At 48.3% G+C, this 23,419-nt stretch overlaps 1 protein-coding gene across 1 annotated transcript in view; it reads left to right on the forward strand.

The window, feature by feature from the left end:
- Positions 1-11,996: 11,996 nt before the first annotated feature.
- The window catches only part of LOC311099909 (inositol polyphosphate 5-phosphatase K-like), a gene marked incomplete at both ends in the record, with an annotated part of 74,054 nt that continues 62,631 nt past the window's right edge, over positions 11,997-23,419 (forward strand). Inside the window, 3 exons of the mRNA XM_084140627.1 lie at positions 11,997-12,247; positions 12,597-12,701; positions 12,806-12,914. Coding sequence (XP_083996753.1) covers positions 11,997-12,247; positions 12,597-12,701; positions 12,806-12,914 — 465 coding nt within the window. The remainder of the gene's footprint in view (positions 12,248-12,596; positions 12,702-12,805; positions 12,915-23,419) is intronic.

The following is a 23,419-nucleotide window of genomic DNA, read 5'->3' on the forward strand; positions in this document are numbered from 1 at the left end:
GGGTAGAGGAGAGGTAGAGAGGGGAGGAAGGAGGGGTAGAGGAGAGGTAGAGGGGGGAGGAGGGGTAGAGGAGAGGTAGAGGGGGGAGGAGGGGTAGAGGAGAGGTAGAGAGGGGGAGGAAGGAGGGGTAGAGGAGAGGTAGAGCGGGAGGAAGGGAGGGGGTAGAGGAGAGGTAGAGGGGGGAGGAGGGGTAGAGGAGAGGTAGAGGGGGGAGGAGGGGTAGAGGAGAGGTAGAGAGGGAGGAAGGAGGGGTAGAGGAGAGGTAGAGGGGGGAGGAGGGGTAGAGGAGAGGTAGAGGGGGGGAGGAGGGGTAGAGGAGAGGTAGAGGGGGAGGAAGGAGGGGTAGAGGAGAGGTAGAGGGGAGGAAGGAGGGTAGAGAGAGGTAGAGGGGGGAGGAGGGGAGAGGAGAGGTAGAGGGGGGAGGAGGGGGGAGAGGAGAGGTAGAGGGGGGAGGAGGGGGGGAGAGGAGAGGTAGAGGGGGAGGAAGGAGGGGTAGAGGAGAGGTAGAGGGGAGGAAGGAGGGGTAGAGGAGAGGTAGAGGGGGAGGAGGAGGGGTAGAGGAGAGGTAGAGGGGGAGGAAGGAGGGGTAGAGGAGAGGTAGAGGGGGGGAGGAGGGGTAGAGGAGAGGTAGAGGGGGGGAGGAGGGGGTAGAGGAGAGGTAGAGAGGGGAGGAAGGAGGGGTAGAGGAGAGGTAGAGGGGAGGAAGGAGGGGGAGAGGAGAGGTAGAGGGGGGAGGAGGGGGGAGGAGAGGTAGAGGGGAGGAAGGAGGGGTAGAGGAGAGGTAGAGGGGAGGAAGGAGGGGTAGAGGAGAGGTAGAGGGGAGGAAGGAGGGGTAGAGGAGAGGTAGAGGGGGGAGGAGGGGTAGAGGAGAGGTAGAGGGGAGGAAGGAGGGGTAGAGGAGAGGTAGAGGGGGAGGAGGGGTAGAGGAGAGGTAGAGCGGAGGGAGGAGGGGGTAGAGGAGAGGTAGAGGGGAGGAAGGAGGGGTAGAGGAGAGGTAGAGGGGAGGAAGGAGGGGTAGAGGAGAGGTAGAGGGGGGAGGAGGGGTAGAGGAGAGGTAGAGGGGAGGAAGGAGGGGTAGAGGAGAGGTAGAGGGGAGGAAGGAGGGGTAGAGGAGAGGTAGAGGGGGGAGGAGGGGGGGAGAGGTAGAGGGGAGGAAGGAGGGGTAGAGGAGAGGTAGAGCGGGAGGAAGGAGGGGTAGAGGAGAGGTAGAGGGGGAGGAGGAGGGGGAGAGGAGAGGTAGAGGGGAGGAAGGAGGGGTAGAGGAGAGGTAGAGGGGAGGAAGGAGGGGTAGAGGAGAGGTAGAGGGGGGAGGAGGGGGGAGAGGAGAGGTAGAGGGGGGAGGTGGGGGGAGAGGAGAGGTAGAGGGGGGAGGAGGGGTAGAGGAGAGGTAGAGGGGAGGAAGGAGGGGTAGAGGAGAGGTAGAGGGGAGGAAGGAGGGGTAGAGGAGAGGTAGAGGGGGGAGGAAGGAGGGGTAGAGGAGAGGTAGAGGGGGGAGGAAGGAGGGGTAGAGGAGAGGTAGAGGGGGGAGGAAGGAGGGGTAGAGGAGAGGTAGAGGGGAGGAAGGAGGGGTAGAGGAGAGGTAGAGGGGGGAGGAGGGGTAGAGGAGAGGTAGAGCGGAGGGAGGAGGGGTAGAGGAGAGGTAGAGGGGGGAGGAAGGAGGGGTAGAGGAGAGGTAGAGGGGAGGAAGGAGGGGTAGAGGAGAGGTAGAGGGGAGGAAGGAGGGGTAGAGGAGAGGTAGAGGGGGGAGGAGGGGTAGAGGAGAGGTAGAGCGGAGGGAGGAGGGGTAGAGGAGAGGTAGAGGGGGGAGGAAGGAGGGGTAGAGGAGAGGTAGAGGGGAGGAAGGAGGGGTAGAGGAGAGGTAGAGGGGGAGGAGAGGTAGAGGGGAGGAGGAGTGGGTAGAGGAGAGGTAGAGGGGGGAGGTGGGGTGAGGAGGTTGAGGGGGGAGGAGGGGTAGAGGAGGTGGGGGGAGGAGGGGTAGAGGAGAGGTAGAGGGGAGGAAGGAGGGGTAGTGGAGAGGTAGAGGGGTGTGGTGGGGTAGAGGAGAGGTTGAGGGGGGAGGAGGGGTAGTAGGAGAGGTTGAGGGGTGGAGGAGGGGTAGGGAGAGGTAGAGGGGGGGAGGAGGGGTAGAGGAGAGGTAGAGGGGGGAGGAGGGGTAGAGGAGAGGTAGAGGGGAGGAAGGAGGGGTAGAGGAGAGGTAGAGGGGGGGAGGAGGGGTAGAGGAGAGGTAGAGGGGAGGAAGGAGGGGTAGAGGAGAGGTAGAGGGGAGGAAGGAGGGGTAGAGGAGAGGTAGAGGGGAGGAAGGAGGGGTAGAGGAGAGGTAGAGGGGGGAGGAAGGAGGGGTAGAGGAGAGGTAGAGGGGAGGAAGGAGGGGTAGAGGAGAGGTAGAGGGGAGGAAGGAGGGTAACAGGGATTATCTAGCTTTGCTTTGGAAAGAGATATGCTCCCTTAATTCTCTCTCACTTCACTGTTTCTCTTTTCTGGTTCGGCTCTGTTCTCTCTTAATACTCTGTGTTTTCACGCATTTATTCTCCCTCTGGTCATCTGAGCACCACACAGGGTTAGGGTTAGGAGCACTACAGGGTTAGGGTTAGGAGCACTACAGGGTTAGGAGCACTACAGGGTTAGGAACACTACAGGGTTAGGAGCACTACAGGGTTAGGAGCACTACAGGGTTAGGAGCACTACAGGGTTAGGGTTAGGAGCACTACAGGGTTAGGATTAGGAGCACTACAGGGTTAGGATTAGGAGCACTACAGGTTTAGGGTTAGGAGCACTACAGGGTTAGGGTTAGGAGCACTACAGGGTTAGGATTAGGAGCACTACAGGTTTAGGGTTAGGAGCACTACAGGGTTAGGATTAGGAGCACTACAGGGTTAGGATTAGGAGCACTACAGGGTTAGGGTTAGGAGCACTACAGGGTTAGGGTTAGGAGCACTATAGGGTTAGGGTTAGGAGCACTATAGGGTTAGGATTAGGAGCACTACAGGGTTAGGATTAGGATTAGGAGCACTACAGGGTTAGGATTAGGAGCACTACAGGGTTAGGATTAGGAGCACTACAGGGTTAGGAGCACTACAGGGTTAGGGTTAGGAGCACTACAGGGTTAGGGTTAGGAGCACTACAGGGTTAGGGTTAGGAGCACTACAGGGTTAGGGTTAGGAGCACTACAGGTTTAGGGTTAGGAGCACTACAGGGTTAGGGTTAGGAGCACTACAGGGTTAGGGTTAGGAGCACTATAGGGTTAGGGTTAGGAGCACTATAGGGTTAGGATTAGGAGCACTACAGGGTTAGGATTAGGATTAGGATCACTACAGGGTTAGGATTAGGAGCACTACAGGGTTAGGATTAGGAGCACTACAGGGTTAGGAGCACTACAGGGTTAGGGTTAGGAGCACTACAGGGTTAGGGTTAGGAGCACTACAGGGTTAGGGTTAGGAGCACTACAGGGTTAGGGTTAGGAGCACTACAGGTTTAGGGTTAGGAGCACTACAGGGTTAGGGTTAGGAGCACTATAGGGTTAGGGTTAGGAGCACTATAGGGTTAGGATTAGGAGCACTACAGGGTTAGGATTAGGATTAGGAGCACTACAGGGTTAGGATTAGGAGCACTACAGGGTTAGGATTAGGAGCACTACAGGGTTAGGAGCACTACAGGGTTAGGGTTAGGAGCACTACAGGGTTAGGGTTAGGAGCACTACAGGGTTAGGGTTAGGAGCACTACAGGGTTAGGGTTAGGAGCACTACAGGGTTAGAGCATCCAGGCTCTGTCGCAGCCGGCCGCGACCGGGAGACTCATGGGCGGCGCACAATTGGCCCAGCGTCGTCCAGGGTAGGGGAGGGAATGGCTGGCAGGGATGTAGCTCAGTTGATTGAGCATGGCGTTTGCAATGCCAGGGTTGTGGCTTCGATTCCCACGGGGGGCCAGTATACAAAAATATTTATTCACTAACTGTAAGTCGCTCTGGATAAGAGCGTCTGCTAAATGACTAAAAAAAAAAAAAAAAAAAAAAAAAGGGTTAGGGTTAGGAGCACTACAGGGTTAGGGTTAGGAGCACTACAGGGTTAGGGTTAGGAGCACTACTGACCACAACTACTGACCAAAACCATGTGCATAAATTAGCATATAAAACTTACCAACAATAATTGTAACTCTTGAACTGTTCAAGCTAGAGACACCAAACCAACTTTCACAGGTTTATGCTGTCCCAACTTCAAATTCTTTAAAAACTTTTATCAACTATAACTATATAAATGTGCATAAATTAGCATAAAATAACTCACCAACAGTAACTCTTGAACCATTCAAGCTAGAGACACCAAACCAACGTTTTAATGTGCAGGCCATCCTATACTATCAACCACCTGATCCTTCACCAGCTAGCAATCACACCACATCTTCTTCTAGCAATCACACCACATCTTCTTCTAGCAATCACTCCACATCTTCTTCTAGCAATCACACCACACCTTCTTCTAGCAATCACACCACATCTTCAGGAAATGTACTATTCTAGTTTTTATTGGTTCTATCAAAGCAACACAACAGTCAGAGGAATTAAATTGGCTAAATGAGGAGTAGGCTACAATGATCAACCAACAGGAAGGCTGTTGTTTCATACGAATGGAGTTGTTGTAGACAAGGACGGGGAGTGCAGCAAAATAGACCCAATTAGCCTTGCTAGCTAGCTAGCTACCTGACTCCTTGCTCGCACACGCTTTTTCAGTTCTGCCCACAAATGTTTTATAGGATTGAGGTCAGGGCTTTGTGATGGCCACTCCAATACCTTGACTTTGTTGTCCTTAAGCCATTCTGCCACAACTTTGGAAGTATGCTTTGTGTCAATGTCCATTTGGAAGACCCATTTGCGACCAAGCTTTACCTTCCTGACTGATGTCTTGAGATGTTGCTTCAATATATCCACATCATTTTCCTTCCTCATGATGCCATCTATTTTGTGAAGTGCACCAGTCCCTCCTGCAGCAAAAATCACAGCATGATGCTGCCACCCCCGTGCTTCACGGTTGGGATGGTGATCTTCGGCTTGCAAGCAAACCCCCTTTTTCCCACAAACATAACGATGGTCATTATGGCCAAACAGTTATCTTTTTGTTTCATCAGACCACATGACATTTGTCCAAAAAGTACGATCTTTGTCCCCATGTTCAGTTGCAAACTGTAGTCTGGCTTTTTGATGGCGGTTTTGGAGCAGTGGCTTCTTCCTTGCTGAGCGGCCTTTCAGGTTATGTCGATATAGGACTCGTTTTACTGGGGATATAGATACTTTTGTACCTGTTTCCTCCAGCATCTTCACAAGGTCCTTTGCTGTTGTTCTGGGATTGATTTGCACTTTTCACACCAAAGTACGTTCATCTCTAGGAGATAGAACGTGTCTCCTTCCTGAGCGGTATGACGCTTCGTGGTCCCATGGTGTTTATACTTGCATACTATTGTTTGTACAGATGAACATGGTACCTTCAGGTGTTTGGAAATTGCTCCCAAGGATGAACCAGACTTTTCTGAGGTCTTGGCTCATTTCTTTTGATTTTCCCATGATGTCAAGCAAAGAGGCATTGAGTTTGAAGGCAGGCCTTGAAGTACCTCCAATTGACTCAAATTATGTCAATTAGCCTATCAGAAGCTTCTAAAGCCATGACATCATTTTCTGGAATTTTCCAAGCTGTTTAAAGGCACAGTCAACTTAGTGTATGTAAACTTCTGACCCACTGGAATTGTGATACAGTGAATTATAAGTGAAATAATCTGTCTGTAAACAATTGTTGGAAAAATTACTTGTGTCATGCACAAAGTGGATGTCCTAACCGACTTGCCAAAACTATAGTTTGTTAACAAGAAATTTGTGGAGTGGTTGAAAAACGAGTTTTAATGACTCCAACCTAAGTTTATGTAAACTACCGACTTCAGCTGTAACCTACGGCAGCAACAAGTTTGTCTAACTAACACTAGTCGGTTTGTCTACTTTCTCTCTCCCTCTCTCCCTCCACGTCACACACACCAGCCCCTGCTCCTCTCCCGCCCCTCCACCACCCTTCTGCTGAAACAAGCAGAGTGCACCGGCTCTCTCCTGAGTTGCACGAGCAAGTCCCCATTGATGTGAGAAAATATACATATTTCTTTAAAACACATGTATTTCGAGGTTCGACTATCAGGATATCCGTTTATTTTTTACATTATTCAAATAGTGAAATAATTTCAAATGCCCATCCCTATTATGATTCACGTCATTGTTTTGTTATGTAAATTATACCCCCATTTTCTTAATTACTGCTGTATGGCAGTACAGCTCATTATACACCACACCCCATGCTGCTGCCTGTCCCTCTGTCCCTCTGTCCCTCTGTCCCTCTGTCCCTCTGTCCCTCTGTCCCTCTGTCCCGCTGTCCCTCTGTATGGCTGTAGCTGGTTATAGACCCCATGCTGCTGCATGTCCCTCTGTCCCTCTGTCCCTCTGTCCCTCTGTCCCTCTGTCCCTCTGTCCCTCTGTCCCTCTGTCCCTCTGTCCCTCTGTCCCTCTGTCCCGCTGTCCCTCTGTATGGCTGTAGCTGGTTATAGACCCCATGCTGCTGCATGTCCCTCTGACATGTTCCTTTGTCCTCAACAAGAACACCAGAGCAATAACAACATCATACACGACAAGACTTCTCTAGCTATGCCCTATTCCCCTAGCCTCTCTGGCCCTATTCCCCTACCCTCTCTGGCCCTATTCCCCTAGCCTCTCTGGCCCTATTCCCCTAGCCTCTCTGGCCCTATTCCCCTAGCCTCTCTGGCCCTATTCCCCTAGCCTCTCTGGCCCTATTCCCCTAGCCTCTCTGGCCCTATTCCCCTAGCCTCTTTGGCCCTATTCCCATAGCCTCTCTGGCCCTATTCCCCTAGCCTCTCTGGCCCTATTCCCCTAGCCTCTCTGGCCCTATTCCCCTAGCCTCTCTGGCCCTATTCCCCTACCCTCTCTGGCCCTATTCCCCTACCCTCTCTGGCCCTATTCCCCTAGCCTCTCTGGCCCTATTCCCCTACCCTCTCTGGCCCTATTCCCCTAGCCTCTCTGGCCCTATTCCCATAGCCTCTCTGGCCTTATTCCCCTAGCCTCTCTGGCCCTATTCCCCTAGCCTCTCTGGCCCTATTCCCCTAGCCTCTCTGGCCCTATTCCCCTAGCCTCTCTGGCCCTATTCCCCTAGCCTCTCTGGCCCTATTCCCCTAGCCTCTCTGGCCCTATTCCCCTAGCCTCTCTGGCCCGATTCCCCTACCCTCTCTGGCCCTATTCCCCTAGCCTCTCTGGCCCTATTCCCCTAGCCTCTTTGGCCCTATTCCCCTAGCCTCTCTGGCCCTATTCCCCTAGCCTCTCTGGCCCTATTCCCCTAGCCTCTCTGGCCCTATTCCCCTACCCTCTCTGGCCCTATTCCCATAGCCTCTCTGGCCCTATTCCCCTAGCCTCTCTGGCCCTATTCCCCTACCCTCTCTGGCCCTATTCCCCTAGCCTATCTGGCCCTATTCCCCTACCCTCTCTGGCCCTATTCCCCTAGCCTCTCTGGCCCTATTCCCCTAGCCTCTCTGGCCCTATTCCCCTAGCCTCTCTGGCCCTATTCCCCTAGCCTCTCTGGCCCTATTCCCCTAGCCTCTCTGGCCCTATTCCCCTACCCTCTCTGGCCCTATTCCCCTACCCTCTCTGGCCCTATTCCCCTAGCCTCTCTGGCCCTATTCCCATAGCCTCTCTGGCCCTATTCCCCTACCCTCTCTGGCCCTATTCCCCTAGCCTCTCTGGCCCTATTCCCCTAGCCTCTCTGGCCCTATTCCCCTAGCCTCTCTGGCCCTATTCCCCTACCCTCTCTGGCCCTATTCCCCTAGCCTCTCTGGCCCTATTCCCCTACCCTCTCTGGCCCTATTCCCCTAGCCTCTCTGGCCCTATTCCCCTACCCTCTCTGCCCTATGCCCCTAGCCACTCTGGCCCTATTCCCTTAGTCTCTCTGGCCCTATTCCCTTAGTCTCTCTGGCCCTATTCCCCTAGCCTCTCTGGCCCTATTCCCCTAGACCAGGGGTGTCAAACATATGGTCGGATATAACCAATTTTCAGTGCGGCCCTTCGGACCTCGTTGAAGACTGAATGCGGCCCTTTGAACCTCGTTGAAGACTGAATGCGGCCCTTCGGACCTCGTTGAAGACTGAATGCGGCCCTTCGGACCTCGTTGAAGACTGAATGCGGCCCTTCGGACCTCGTTGAAGACTGAATGCGGCCCTTCGGACCTCGTTGAAGACTGAATGCGGCCCTCTGACCTCGTTGAAGACTGAATGTGGCCCTTCGGACCTCGTTGAAGACTGAATGCGGCCCCCGGGGCAAAATGAGTTTGATGCCCCTGACCTTTCCCCTATTCCCTATCCCAGAGACTCTGTTCCCTAACCCAGAGACTATTCCCTATCCCAGAGACTCTATTCCCTATCCCATAGACTCTGTTCCCTATCCCAGAGACTATATTCCCTATCCCAGAGACTCTATTCCCTATCCCAGAGACTCTATTCCCTATCCCAGAGACTCTATTCCCTATCCCAGAGACTCTATTCCCTATCCCAGAGACTCTATTCCCTATCCCAGAGACTCTATTCCCTATCCCAGAGACTCTATTCCCTATCCCAGAGACTATATTCCCTATCCCAGAGACTCTGTTCCCTATCCCAGAGACTCTGTTCCCTATCCCAGAGACTCTATTCCCTATCCCAGAGACTCTATTCCCTATCCCAGAGACTGTTCCCTATCCCAGAGACTCTATTCCCTATCCCAGAGACTATATTCCCTATCCCAGAGACTCTGTTCCCTATCCCAGAGACTCTATTCCCTATCCCAGAGACTCTATTCCCTATCCCAGAGACTCTATTCCCTATCCCAGAGACTCTATTCCCTATCCCAGAGACTCTATTCACTATCCCAGAGACTATATTCCCTATCCCAGAGACTCTATTCCCTATCCCAGAGACTCTATTCCCTATCCCAGAGACTATATTCCATACCCAGGCTTACACCCTTTCATGCAGACATCTCTACCACAGGACGTTCTCTAACAGGACTAATAAATTATTTGGATTTAATTAAATACGGACAAAGGATCTGTGCAATACACCAGGATAGATTTAAACAGCTCAACTATATGGATGTTAGATATGTGTAACGTCAGCTCAACACGTTGTGTGTTTCTAAATCTAGGGAGATATTTGAGATTGTTGACCGTTGATTGCTGAGTGTTAACGCAGCCTTGGGGCTTTAGATCAATTGGATTAAAATAAATAATTGTATTTAAAAAACAACAACATACAGTAAACCACAGTTGTAGCAGAGGCTTAGTCATTTCCCCACCGCAGCTTTAAATACCTGATCTTTCACCTGGATCACTGGTCTAAAGAGTTCTATTGTGAACTCTCTCTTTTCATCTCCCATCTCTCTTCATGTCTGTCTTTCTCTCTCTCACTCGCTCTCTCGCGCTCTCTTTTTTATATTATATTTATACAATACCTTTTTGGAAAGTTTTCAGACCCCTTGACTTTTTCTACATTTTGTTATGGTTACAGCCTTATTCTAAAATGGATTAAATTGTTTTTTTCCCCCCTCATCAATAGCCCATAATGACAAAGTAAAAACAGGTTTTGGGAAATGTGTGCGTACAGTGCATTCGGAAAGCATTCAGACCCCTTCACGTTTTCCACATTCGTTACAGCCTTATTCTAAAATAGATTAAATTGTTTTTTCCCCCTCAATCTATACACAATACCCCATAATGACAAAGTGAAGTTTATCAAACAGAAAAAACAGAAATATCACATTTACATAAGTATTCAGACCCTTTACTCAGTACTTTGTTGAAGCACCTTTGGCAGCGATTACAGCCTCGAGTCTTCTTGGGTATGACACTACAAGCTTGGCACACCTATATTTGGGGAGTTTCTCCCATTCTTCTCTGCAGATCCTCTCAAGCTCTGTCAGGTTGGATGGGGAGCGTCGCTGCACAGCTATTTTCAGGTCTCTCCAGAGATGTTAGATCGGGTTCAAGTCCGGGCTCTGGCTGGGCCACTCAAGGACATTCAGAGACTTGTCCCAAACCCATTCCTGCGTTGTCTTGGCTGTGTGCTTAGGGTCGTTGTCCTGTTGGAAGGTGAACCTTCTCCCCAGTCTGAGGTCCTGAGCGCTCTGGAGCAGGTTTTCATCAAGGACCTCTCTGTACTTTGCTCCGTTCATCTTTGCCTCGATCCTGACTTGTCTCCCAGTCCCTGCTGCTGAAAAACATCCCCACAGCATGATGCTGCCACCACCATGCTTCACTGTAGGCATTGTGCCAGGTGTCCTCCAGACGTGATGCTTGGCATTCAGGCCAAAGAGTTCAATCTTGGTTTCATCAGACCAGAGAATCTTGTTTCTCATGGTCTGAGAGTCCTTTAGGTGCCTTTTGGCAAACTCCAAGCGGGCTGTCATGTGCCTTTTACTGAGGAGTGGCTTCCGTCTGGTCACTCTACCATAAAGGCCAGATAGTTGTCCTTCTGGAAGGTTCTCCCATCTCCACAATGACCCAACACACCTCCAGGCTGTGTAAGGGCTATTTGACCAAGAAGGAGAGTGATGGAGTGCTGCATCAGATGACCTGGCCTCCACAATCCCCCGACCTCAACCCAATTGAGATGGTTTGGGATGAGTCGGACGGCAGAGTGAAGGAAAAGCAGCCAACAAGTGCTCAGCATATGTGGGAACTCCTTCAAGACTGTTGGAAAAGCATTCCAGGTGAAGCTGGTTGAGAGAATGCCAAGAGTGTGCAAAGATGTTATCAAGTCAAAGGGTGGCTATTTGAAGAATCTCAAATATTAGATATATTTTGATTTGTTTAACACTTTTTTGGTTACTACATGATTCCATATGTGTTATTTCATAGTTTTAATGTCTTCACTATTATTCTACAATGTAGAAAATAGTAAAAATAAAGAAAAACCCTTGAATGAGTAGGTGTGTCCAAACTTTTGACTGGGACTGTATGTAAATAAGGTATTTCTGTTTCTTATTTTTTATACATTTGCAAACATTTCTAAAAACCTGTTTTCTCTTTGTCATTATAGGGTATAGGCACTGTATATATTTTTTACAATAATAATAAAACATGAATCTCTCTCTCTCTCTCTCTTAGTAGTAACAGTTGTCAGTGTTATAGAGTAAAGCCAACATATTAAACCTCTTACAGTGTGTGACGCCACTCTAGTGTTGCCCAAGTCCTGAAACAATACCCTCTGTGATTGGGGATCACACACACACACACACACACACACACACACACACACCTTATCACGTGGCTCTCCCCTGTCCTAATCTCACACTTTCTCTTCATCACTCTTTCGCCTGCGTCCCCAAAACTCTGTCGCTCTCAGTCTGTCACTTGCCGGTCACTCAGGCCAGCCAACCAGACACACACAGACAGGGAGTACAGGAAACACAGAGGACAGGACAGAGGACAGGACAGAGGACAGGACATAAAGGCTGTGCAGTTCATTCTGGAACAAGGCCAACTGTTCTGAGGGAGGATCTCCTGGATCTACTGAAAGACAACCCAGATTAGATCATCTCAGAAGATTCGAACCTCCAACTGAGACTGACAGTTTACTGCCAGGAGGAATCCACTAGCAAGCCAATCAACAAGAAGCAGAGAATCACAGACTGGGTTCTGTGAACGATCCAAAGAGGACCTGAAGAGAAAGACGCTGGTCTGAGTGGACCCAACCCACGCCGTTGGTTTAACTTGACGCTAACAGTCCAGCAGCTGGAGACCTCTGGACTGGACCAATCAGAGAAGAGCAAGGAATCTAAACAATCTATCAGAGCTGGAAGACTTTTCTCTTCCCTTCTTTCTCTTGTTCTGCCGACTGTATCCCTCCATCTCACCAACCAACCTCTCTGCCTGCTATCACTCAGAGAGAGAGAAACACACTTACAGTCAGATCTAGCTATGTCTGAGTCAATGAAAATGGCGATGGATGCACTGTGTGTCTCTGACGGGGTAGGGTCGGGGGTCGGGGGTCGTGTGAGGTCAGACAGCACCTCCAGCACGGCGTCCCAGGGGTCAAAGGGCAGACTGCTGCTCCGACAGCGGCTGTCCCAGCTGCTGAACTGTGTGGAGGACCTGAGCTCTGATGATGAGGCTAACGAGGAAGTGTCCCGCACTCTGGATGAAGCCTTTCAGCTCTGTGGACGCATCAGCCCCAGAGACACCTTCAGGTTCACACAGACACGCACACACCCAGAGGGAAGCACACACACACACCCAGAGGGAAGCACACACATACACACACCCAGAGGGAAGCACACACTCACACACACCCAGAGGGAAGCACACACACACACACACCCAGAGGGAAGCACACGCACACACCCAGAGGGAAGCACACACATACACACACCCAGAGAGAGAGAGAGACACACACACCAAGTACCTTAGTAGTTTTAAGTATCAAGGCTGGGTTCTAAGGCTGTGTTCTAAAGCTGGGTTCTGCAAATAACCTTTCTTCTGAAAATACACAGTTTGTTTATTATTTCTCTCTCTCTACTTCCTGCTTGTTTCTGATAGGCTGCACATGGTCACATGGAATGTGGCGACAGCAGAGCCTCCTGGTGATGTCACTTCCTTGCTGCAGCTGGAAGCCCAGCCCGCCACAGACCTCTACGTGATTGGGTGAGATCATGTCTGCTGGACAGCTATTCGATGTTGACTGTAAAATCTGTCTGTTTACTTGTATATAAGTGTATGTTTTATTAAAGTGTGTGTGTGTGTGTCAGTCTTCAGGAGGTGAATGCAGCTCCTCTGCGGTTTCTGTCAGACCTGCTGGTAGAAGACTCCTGGAGCCACCTTCTGATGAACACACTGGCCCATAGAGGCTACATCAAGGTAGTGTGTGTGTGTGTGTGTGTGTGTGTGTGTGTGTGTGTGTGTGTGTGTGTGTGTGTGTGTGTGTGTGTGTGTGTGTGTGAGAGAGAGCTGCACCAGTAAGTTGTGAGAAAACAATAGGAGGAATAACTTGGTTCATTCATTCCGGTCCTGTTGCAGGTTGAGAAGACACACACAGGGCCCGTTGTCTCTGTCTAGTATTTATGTAACAGGTCAGATCAGGGCCCGTTGTCTCTGTCTAGTATTTATGTAACAGGTCAGATCAGGGCCCGTTGTCTCTGTCTAGTATTTATGTAACAGGTCAGATCAGGGCCCGTTGTCTCTGTCTAGTATTTATGTAACAGGTCAGATCAGGGCCCGTTGTCTCTGTCTAGTATTAATGTAACAGGTCAGATCAGGGCCCGTTGTCTCTGTCTAGTATTTATGTAACAGGTCAGATCAGGGCCCGTTGACTCTGTCTAGTATTTATGTAACAGGTCAGATCAGGGCCCGTTGACTCTGTCTAGTATTTATGTAACAGGTTAGATCAGGGCCCGTTGACTCTGTCTAGTATTTATGTAACAGGTCAGATCAGGGCCCGTTGTCTCTGTCTAGTATTTATGTAACAGGTCAGATCAGGGCCCGTTGTCTCTGTCTAGTATTTATGTAACAGGTCAGATCAGGGCCCGTTGTCTCTGTCTAGTATTTATGTAACAGGTCAGATCAGGGCCCGTTGTCTCTGTCTAGTATTTATGTAACAGGTCAGATCAGGGCCCGTTGACTCTGTCTAGTATTTATGTAACAGGTCAGATCAGGGCCCGTTGACTCTGTCTAGTATTTATGTAACAGGTCAGATCAGGGCCCGTTGTCTCTCTCTAGTATTTATGTAACAGGTCAGATCAGGGCCCGTTGTCTCTCTCTAGTATTTATGTAACAGGTCAGATCAGGGCCCGTTGTCTCTGTCTAGTATTTATGTAACAGGTCAGATCAGGGCCCGTTGTCTCTGTCTAGTATTTATGTAACAGGTCAGATCAGGGCCCGTTGACTCTGTCTAGTATTTATGTAACAGGTCAGATCAGGACCCGTTGTCTCTGTCTAGTGTTTATGTACCAGGTCAGATCAGGGCCCGTTGTTTCTGTCTAGTATTTATGTAACAGGTCAGATCAGGGCCCGTTGACTCTGTCTAGTATTTATGTAACAGGTCAGATCAGGACCCGTTGTCTCTCTCTTGTATTTATGTAACAGGTCAGATCAGGGCCCGTTGTCTCTGTCTAGTATTTATGTAACAGGTCAGATCAGGGCCCGTTGACTCTGTCTAGTATTTATGTAACAGGTCAGATCAGGGCCCGTTGACTCTGTCTAGTATTTATGTAACAGGTCAGATCAGGGCCCGTTGTCTCTGTCTAGTATTTATGTAACAGGTCAGATCAGGGCCCGTTGTCTCTCTCTAGTATTTATGTAACAGGTCAGATCAGGGCCCGTTGTCTCTGTCTAGTATTTATGTAACAGGTCAGATCAGGGCCCGTTGTCTCTGTCTAGTATTTATGTAACAGGTCAGATCAGGGCCCGTTGACTCTGTCTAGTATTTATGTAACAGGTCAGATCAGGACCCGTTGTCTCTGTCTAGTGTTTATGTACCAGGTCAGATCAGGACCCGTTGTTTCTGTCTAGTATTTATGTAACAGGTCAGATCAGGGCCCGTTGACTCTGTCTAGTATTTATGTAACAGGTCAGATCAGGACCCGTTGTCTCTCTCTAGTATTTATGTAACAGGTCAGATCAGGGCCCGTTGTCTCTGTCTAGTATTTATGTAACAGGTCAGATCAGGGCCCGTTGACTCTGTCTAGTATTTATGTAACAGGTCAGATCAGGGCCCGTTGTCTCTGTCTAGTATTTATGTAACAGGTCAGATCAGGGCCCGTTGACTCTGTCTAGTATTTATGTAACAGGTCAGATCAGGGCCCGTTGTCTCTGTGTAGTATTTATGTAACAGGTCAGATCAGGGTTCGTTGACTCTGTCTAGTATTTATGTAACAGGTCAGATCAGGGCCCGTTGACTCTATCTAGTATTTATGTAACAGGTCAGATCAGGGCCCGTTGTCTCTGTCTAGTATTTATGTAACAGGTCAGATCAGGGCCCGTTGTCTCTGTCTAGTATTTATGTAACAGGTCAGATCAGGGCCCGTTGTCTCTGTCTAGTATTTATGTAACAGGTCAGATCAGGGCCCGTTGTCTCTCTCTAGTATTTATGTAACAGGTCAGATCAGGGCCCGTTGTCTCTGTCTAGTATTTATGTAACAGGTCAGATCAGGGCCCGTTGTCTCTGTCTAGTATTTATGTAACAGGTCAGATCAGGGCCCGTTGACTCTGTCTAGTATTTATGTAACAGGTCAGATCAGGACCCGTTGTCTCTCTCTAGTATTTATGTAACAGGTCAGATCAGTGCCCGTTGTCTCTGTCTAGTATTTATGTAACAGGTCAGATCAGGGCCCGTTGTCTCTGTCTAGTATTTATGTAACAGGTCAGATCAGGGCCCGTTGACTCTGTCTAGTATTTATGTAATAGGTCAGATCAGGACCCATTGTCTCTCTCTAGTATTTATGTAACAGGTCAGATCAGGGCCCGTTGTCTCTGTCTAGTGTTTATGTAACAGGTCAGATCAGGGCCCGTTGTCTCTGTCTAGTATTTATGTAACAGGTCAGATCAGGGCCCGTTGACTCTGTCTAGTATTTATGTAACAGGTCAGATCAGGACCCGTTGTCTCTCTCTAGTATTTATGTAACAGGTCAGATCAGGGCCCGTTGTCTCTGTCTAGTATTTATGTAACAGGTCAGATCAGTGCCCGTTGTCTCTGTCTAGTATTTATGTAACAGGTCAGATCAGGGCCCGTTGACTCTGTCTAGTATTTATGTAACAGGTCAGATCAGGGCCCGTTGTCTCTGTCTAGTATTTATGTAACAGGTCAGATCAGGGCCCGTTGTCTCTGTCTAGTATTTATGTAACAGGTCAGATCAGGGCCCGTTGTCTCTGTCTAGTATTTATGTAACAGGTCAGATCAGGGCCCGTTGTCTCTGTCTAGTATTTATGTAACAGGTCAGATCAGGGCCCGTTGACTCTGTCTAGTATTTATGTAACAGGTCAGATCAGGGCCCATTGTCTCTGTCTAGTATTTATGTAACAGGTCAGATCAGGGCCCGTTGTCTCTGTCTAGTATTTATGTAACAGGTCAGATCAGGGCCCGTTGACTCTGTCTAGTATTTATGTAACAGGTCAGATCAGGGCCCGTTGTCTCTGTCTAGTATGTATGTAACAGGTCAGATCAGGGCCCGTTGTCTCTGTCTAGTATTTATGTAACAGGTCAGATCAGGGCCCGTTGACTCTGTCTAGTATTTATGTAACAGGTCAGATCAGGGCCCGTTGTCTCTGTCTAGTATTTATGTAACAGGTCAGATCAGGGCCCGTTGTCTCTGTCTAGTATTTATGTAACAGGTCAGATCAGGGCCCGTTGTCTCTGTCTAGTATTTATGTAACAGGTCAGATCAGGGCCCGTTGTCTCTGTCTAGTATTTATGTAACAGGTCAGATCAGTGCCCGTTGTCTCTGTCTAGTATTTATGTAACAGGTCAGATCAGGGCCCGTTGACTCTGTCTAGTATTTATGTAACAGGTCAGATCAGGGCCCGTTGTCTCTGTCTAGTATTTATGTAACAGGTCAGATCAGGGCCTGTTGTCTCTGTCTAGTATTTATGTAACAGGTCAGATCAGGGCCCGTTGACTCTGTCTAGTATTTATGTAACAGGTCAGATCAGGGCCCGTTGTCTCTGTCTAGTATTTATGTAACAGGTCAGATCAGTGCCCGTTGTCTCTGTCTAGTATTTATCTAACAGGTCAGATCAGGGCCCGTTGACTCTGTCTAGTATTTATGTAACAGGTCAGATCAGGGCCCGTTGACTCTGTCTAGTATTTATGTAACAGGTCAGATCAGGACCCGTTGTCTCTCTCTAGTATTTATGTAACAGGTCAGAGCAGGGCCCGTTGTCTCTGTCTAGTGTTTATGTAACAGGTCAGATCAGGGCCCGTTGTCTCTGTCTAGTATTTATGTAACAGGTCAGATCAGGGCCCGTTGACTCTGTCTAGTATTTATGTAACAGGTCAGATCAGGACCCGTTGTCTCTCTCTAGTATTTATGTAACAGGTCAGATCAGGGCCCGTTGTCTCTGTCTAGTATTTATGTAACAGGTCAGATCAGTGCCCGTTGTCTCTGTCTAGTATTTATGTAACAGGTCAGATCAGGGCCCGTTGACTCTGTCTAGTATTTATGTAACAGGTCAGATCAGGGCCCGTTGTCTCTGTCTAGTATTTATGTAACAGGTCAGATCAGGGCCCGTTGACTCTGTCTAGTATTTATGTAACAGGTCAGATCAGGGCCCGTTGTCTCTGTGTAGTATTTATGTAACAGGTCAGATCAGGGCCCGTTGTCTCTGTGTAGTATTTATGTAACAGGTCAGATCAGGGTTCGTTGACTCTGTCTAGTATTTATGTAACAGGTCAGATCAGGGCCCGTTGACTCTATCTAGTATTTATGTAACAGGTCAGATCAGGGCCCGTTGTCTCTGTCTAGTATTTATGTAACAGGTCAGATCAGGGCCCGTTGTCTCTGTCTAGTATTTATGTAACAGGTCAGATCAGGGCCCGTTGTCTCTGTCTAGTATTTATGTAACAGGTCAGATCAGGGCCCGTTGTCTCTGTCTAGTATTTATGTAACAGGTCAGATCAGGGCCCGTTGACTCTGTCTAGTATTTATGTAACAGGTCAGATCAGGGCCCATTGTCTCTGTCTAGTATTTATGTAACAGGTCAGATCAGGGCCCGTTGTCTCTGTCTAGTATTTATGTAACAGGTCAGATCAGGGCCCGTTGACTCTGTCTAGTATTTATGTAACAGGTCAGATCAGGGCCCGTTGTCTCTGTCTAGTATGTATGTAACAGGTCAGATCAGGGCCCGTTGTCTCTGTCTAGTATTTATGTAACAGGTCAGATCAGGGCCCGTTGACTCTGTCTAGTATTTATGTAACAGGTCAGATCAGGGCCCGTTGTCTCTGTCTAGTATTTATGTAACAGGTCAGATCAGGGCCCGTTGTCTCTGTCTAGTATTTATGTAACAGGTCAGATCAGGGCCCGTTGTCTCTGTCTAGTATTTATGTAACAGGTCAGATCAGGGCCCGTTGTCTCTGTCTAGTATTTATGTAACAGGTCAGATCAGTGCCCGTTGTCTCTGTCTAGTATTTATGTAACAGGTCAGATCAGGGCCCGTTGACTCTGTCTAGTATTTATGTAACAGGTCAGATCAGGGCCCGTTGTCTCTGTCTAGTATTTATGTAACAGGTCAGATCAGGGCCTGTTGTCTCTGTCTAGTATTTATGTAACAGGTCAGATCAGGGCCCGTTGACTCTGTCTAGTATTTATGTAACAGGTCAGATCAGGGCCCGTTGTCTCTGTCTAGTATTTATGTAACAGGTCAGATCAGGGCCCGTTGACTCTGTCTAGTATTTATGTAACAGGTCAGATCAGGGCCCGTTGACTCTGTCTAGTATTTATGTAACAGGTCAGATCAGGACCCGTTGTCTCTCTCTAGTATTTATGTAACAGGTCAGATCAGGGCCCGTTGTCTCTGTCTAGTGTTTATGTAACAGGTCAGATCAGGGCCCGTTGTCTCTGTCTAGTATTTATGTAACAGGTCAGATCAGGGCCCGTTGACTCTGTCTAGTATTTATGTAACAGGTCAGATCAGGACCCGTTGTCTCTCTCTAGTATTTATGTAACAGGTCAGATCAGGGCCCGTTGTCTCTGTCTAGTATTTATGTAACAGGTCAGATCAGTGCCCGTTGTCTCTGTCTAGTATTTATGTAACAGGTCAGATCAGGGCCCGTTGACTCTGTCTAGTATTTATGTAACAGGTCAGATCAGGGCCCGTTGACTCTGTCTAGTATTTATGTAACAGGTCAGATCAGGGCCCATTGTCTCTGTCTAGTATTTATGTAACAGGTCAGATCAGGGCCCGTTGTCTCTGTCTAGTATTTATGTAACAGGTCAGATCAGGGCCCGTTGACTCTGTCTAGTATTTATGTAACAGGTCAGATCAGGGCCCGTTGTCTCTGTCTAGTATGTATGTAACAGGTCAGATCAGGGCCCGTTGTCTCTGTCTAGTATTTATGTAACAGGTCAGATCAGGGCCCGTTGACTCTGTCTAGTATTTATGTAACAGGTCAGATCAGGGCCCGTTGTCTCTGTCTAGTATTTATGTAACAGGTCAGATCAGGGCCCGTTGTCTCTGTCTAGTATTTATGTAACAGGTCAGATCAGGGCCCGTTGTCTCTGTCTAGTATTTATGTAACAGGTCAGATCAGGGCCCGTTGTCTCTGTCTAGTATTTATGTAACAGGTCAGATCAGTGCCCGTTGTCTCTGTCTAGTATTTATGTAACAGGTCAGATCAGGGCCCGTTGACTCTGTCTAGTATTTATGTAACAGGTCAGATCAGGGCCCGTTGTCTCTGTCTAGTATTTATGTAACAGGTCAGATCAGGGCCTGTTGTCTCTGTCTAGTATTTATGTAACAGGTCAGATCAGGGCCCGTTGACTCTGTCTAGTATTTATGTAACAGGTCAGATCAGGGCCCGTTGTCTCTGTCTAGTATTTATGTAACAGGTCAGATCAGTGCCCGTTGTCTCTGTCTAGTATTTATGTAACAGGTCAGATCAGGGCCCGTTGACTCTGTCTAGTATTTATGTAACAGGTCAGATCAGGGCCCGTTGACTCTGTCTAGTATTTATGTAACAGGTCAGATCAGGACCCGTTGTCTCTCTCTAGTATTTATGTAACAGGTCAGATCAGGGCCCGTTGACTCTGTCTAGTATTTATGTAACAGGTCAGATCAGGGCCCGTTGTCTCTGTCTAGTATTTATGTAACAGGTCAGATCAGGGCCCGTTGTCTCTGTCTAGTATTTATGTAACAGGTCAGATCAGGGCCCGTTGTCTCTGTCTAGTATTTATGTAACAGGTCAGATCAGGGCCCGTTGTCTCTGTCTAGTATTTATGTAACAGGTCAGATCAGGGCCCGTTGACTCTGTCTAGTATTTATGTAACAGGTCAGATCAGGGCCCATTGTCTCTGTCTAGTATTTATGTAACAGGTCAGATCAGGGCCCGTTGTCTCTGTCTAGTATTTATGTAACAGGTCAGATCAGGGCCCGTTGACTCTGTCTAGTATTTATGTAACAGGTCAGATCAGGGCCCGTTGTCTCTGTCTAGTATGTATGTAACAGGTCAGATCAGGGCCCGTTGTCTCTGTCTAGTATTTATGTAACAGGTCAGATCAGGGCCCGTTGACTCTGTCTAGTATTTATGTAACAGGTCAGATCAGGGCCCGTTGTCTCTGTCTAGTATTTATGTAACAGGTCAGATCAGGGCCCGTTGTCTCTGTCTAGTATTTATGTAACAGGTCAGATCAGGGCCCGTTGTCTCTGTCTAGTATTTATGTAACAGGTCAGATCAGGGCCCGTTGTCTCTGTCTAGTATTTATGTAACAGGTCAGATCAGTGCCCGTTGTCTCTGTCTAGTATTTATGTAACAGGTCAGATCAGGGCCCGTTGACTCTGTCTAGTATTTATGTAACAGGTCAGATCAGGGCCCGTTGTCTCTGTCTAGTATTTATGTAACAGGTCAGATCAGGGCCTGTTGTCTCTGTCTAGTATTTATGTAACAGGTCAGATCAGGGCCCGTTGACTCTGTCTAGTATTTATGTAACAGGTCAGATCAGGGCCCGTTGTCTCTGTCTAGTATTTATGTAACAGGTCAGATCAGGGCCCGTTGACTCTGTCTAGTATTTATGTAACAGGTCAGATCAGGGCCCGTTGACTCTGTCTAGTATTTATGTAACAGGTCAGATCAGGACCCGTTGTCTCTCTCTAGTATTTATGTAACAGGTCAGATCAGGGCCCGTTGTCTCTGTCTAGTGTTTATGTAACAGGTCAGATCAGGGCCCGTTGTCTCTGTCTAGTATTTATGTAACAGGTCAGATCAGGGCCCGTTGACTCTGTCTAGTATTTATGTAACAGGTCAGATCAGGACCCGTTGTCTCTCTCTAGTATTTATGTAACAGGTCAGATCAGGGCCCGTTGTCTCTGTCTAGTATTTATGTAACAGGTCAGATCAGTGCCCGTTGTCTCTGTCTAGTATTTATGTAACAGGTCAGATCAGGGCCCGTTGACTCTGTCTAGTATTTATGTAACAGGTCAGATCAGGGCCCGTTGACTCTGTCTAGTATTTATGTAACAGGTCAGATCAGGGCCCATTGTCTCTGTCTAGTATTTATGTAACAGGTCAGATCAGGGCCCGTTGTCTCTGTCTAGTATTTATGTAACAGGTCAGATCAGGGCCCGTTGACTCTGTCTAGTATTTATGTAACAGGTCAGATCAGGGCCCGTTGTCTCTGTCTAGTATGTATGTAACAGGTCAGATCAGGGCCCGTTGTCTCTGTCTAGTATTTATGTAACAGGTCAGATCAGGGCCCGTTGACTCTGTCTAGTATTTATGTAACAGGTCAGATCAGGGCCCGTTGTCTCTGTCTAGTATTTATGTAACAGGTCAGATCAGGGCCCGTTGTCTCTGTCTAGTATTTATGTAACAGGTCAGATCAGGGCCCGTTGTCTCTGTCTAGTATTTATGTAACAGGTCAGATCAGGGCCCGTTGTCTCTGTCTAGTATTTATGTAACAGGTCAGATCAGGACCCGTTGTCTCTCTCTAGTATTTATGTAACAGGTCAGATCAGGGCCCGTTGTCTCTGTCTAGTGTTTATGTAACAGGTCAGATCAGGACCCGTTGTCTCTCTCTAGTATTTATGTAACAGGTCAGATCAGGGCCCGTTGTCTCTGTCTAGTGTTTATGTAACAGGTCAGATCAGTGCCCGTTGTCTCTGTCTAGTATTTATGTAACAGGTCAGATCAGGGCCCGTTGACTCTGTCTAGTATTTATGTAACAGGTCAGATCAGGGCCCGTTGTCTCTGTCTAGTATTTATGTAACAGGTCAGATCAGGGCCCGTTGTCTCTGTCTAGTATTTATGTAACAGGTCAGATCAGGGCCCGTTGTCTCTGTCTAGTATTTATGTAACAGGTCAGATCAGGGCCCGTTGTCTCTGTCTAGTATTTATGTAACAGGTCAGATCAGGGCCCGTTGTCTCTGTCTAGTATTTATGTAACAGGTCAGATCAGTGCCCGTTGTCTCTGTCTAGTATTTATGTAACAGGTCAGATCAGGGCCCGTTGACTCTGTCTAGTATTTATGTAACAGGTCAGATCAGGGCCCGTTGTCTCTGTCTAGTATTTATGTAACAGGTCAGATCAGGGCCTGTTGTCTCTGTCTAGTATTTATGTAACAGGTCAGATCAGGGCCCGTTGACTCTGTCTAGTATTTATGTAACAGGTCAGATCAGGGCCCGTTGTCTCTGTCTAGTATTTATGTAACAGGTCAGATCAGGGCCCGTTGACTCTGTCTAGTATTTATGTAACAGGTCAGATCAGGGCCCGTTGACTCTGTCTAGTATTTATGTAACAGGTCAGATCAGGACCCGTTGTCTCTCTCTAGTATTTATGTAACAGGTCAGATCAGGGCCCGTTGTCTCTGTCTAGTGTTTATGTAACAGGTCAGATCAGGGCCCGTTGTCTCTGTCTAGTATTTATGTAACAGGTCAGATCAGGGCCCGTTGACTCTGTCTAGTATTTATGTAACAGGTCAGATCAGGACCCGTTGTCTCTCTCTAGTATTTATGTAACAGGTCAGATCAGGGCCCGTTGTCTCTGTCTAGTATTTATGTAACAGGTCAGATCAGTGCCCGTTGTCTCTGTCTAGTATTTATGTAACAGGTCAGATCAGGGCCCGTTGACTCTGTCTAGTATTTATGTAACAGGTCAGATCAGGGCCCGTTGACTCTGTCTAGTATTTATGTAACAGGTCAGATCAGGGCCCATTGTCTCTGTCTAGTATTTATGTAACAGGTCAGATCAGGGCCCGTTGTCTCTGTCTAGTATTTATGTAACAGGTCAGATCAGGGCCCGTTGACTCTGTCTAGTATTTATGTAACAGGTCAGATCAGGGCCCGTTGTCTCTGTCTAGTATGTATGTAACAGGTCAGATCAGGGCCCGTTGTCTCTGTCTAGTATTTATGTAACAGGTCAGATCAGGGCCCGTTGACTCTGTCTAGTATTTATGTAACAGGTCAGATCAGGGCCCGTTGTCTCTGTCTAGTATTTATGTAACAGGTCAGATCAGGGCCCGTTGTCTCTGTCTAGTATTTATGTAACAGGTCAGATCAGGGCCCGTTGTCTCTGTCTAGTATTTATGTAACAGGTCAGATCAGGGCCCGTTGTCTCTGTCTAGTATTTATGTAACAGGTCAGATCAGGACCCGTTGTCTCTCTCTAGTATTTATGTAACAGGTCAGATCAGGGCCCGTTGTCTCTGTCTAGTGTTTATGTAA

Source organism: Coregonus lavaretus (assembly GCF_964263955.1).
Source record: "Coregonus lavaretus genome assembly, chromosome: 24".
In the NCBI taxonomy this organism is placed as follows: Eukaryota; Metazoa; Chordata; class Actinopteri; order Salmoniformes; family Salmonidae; genus Coregonus; species Coregonus lavaretus.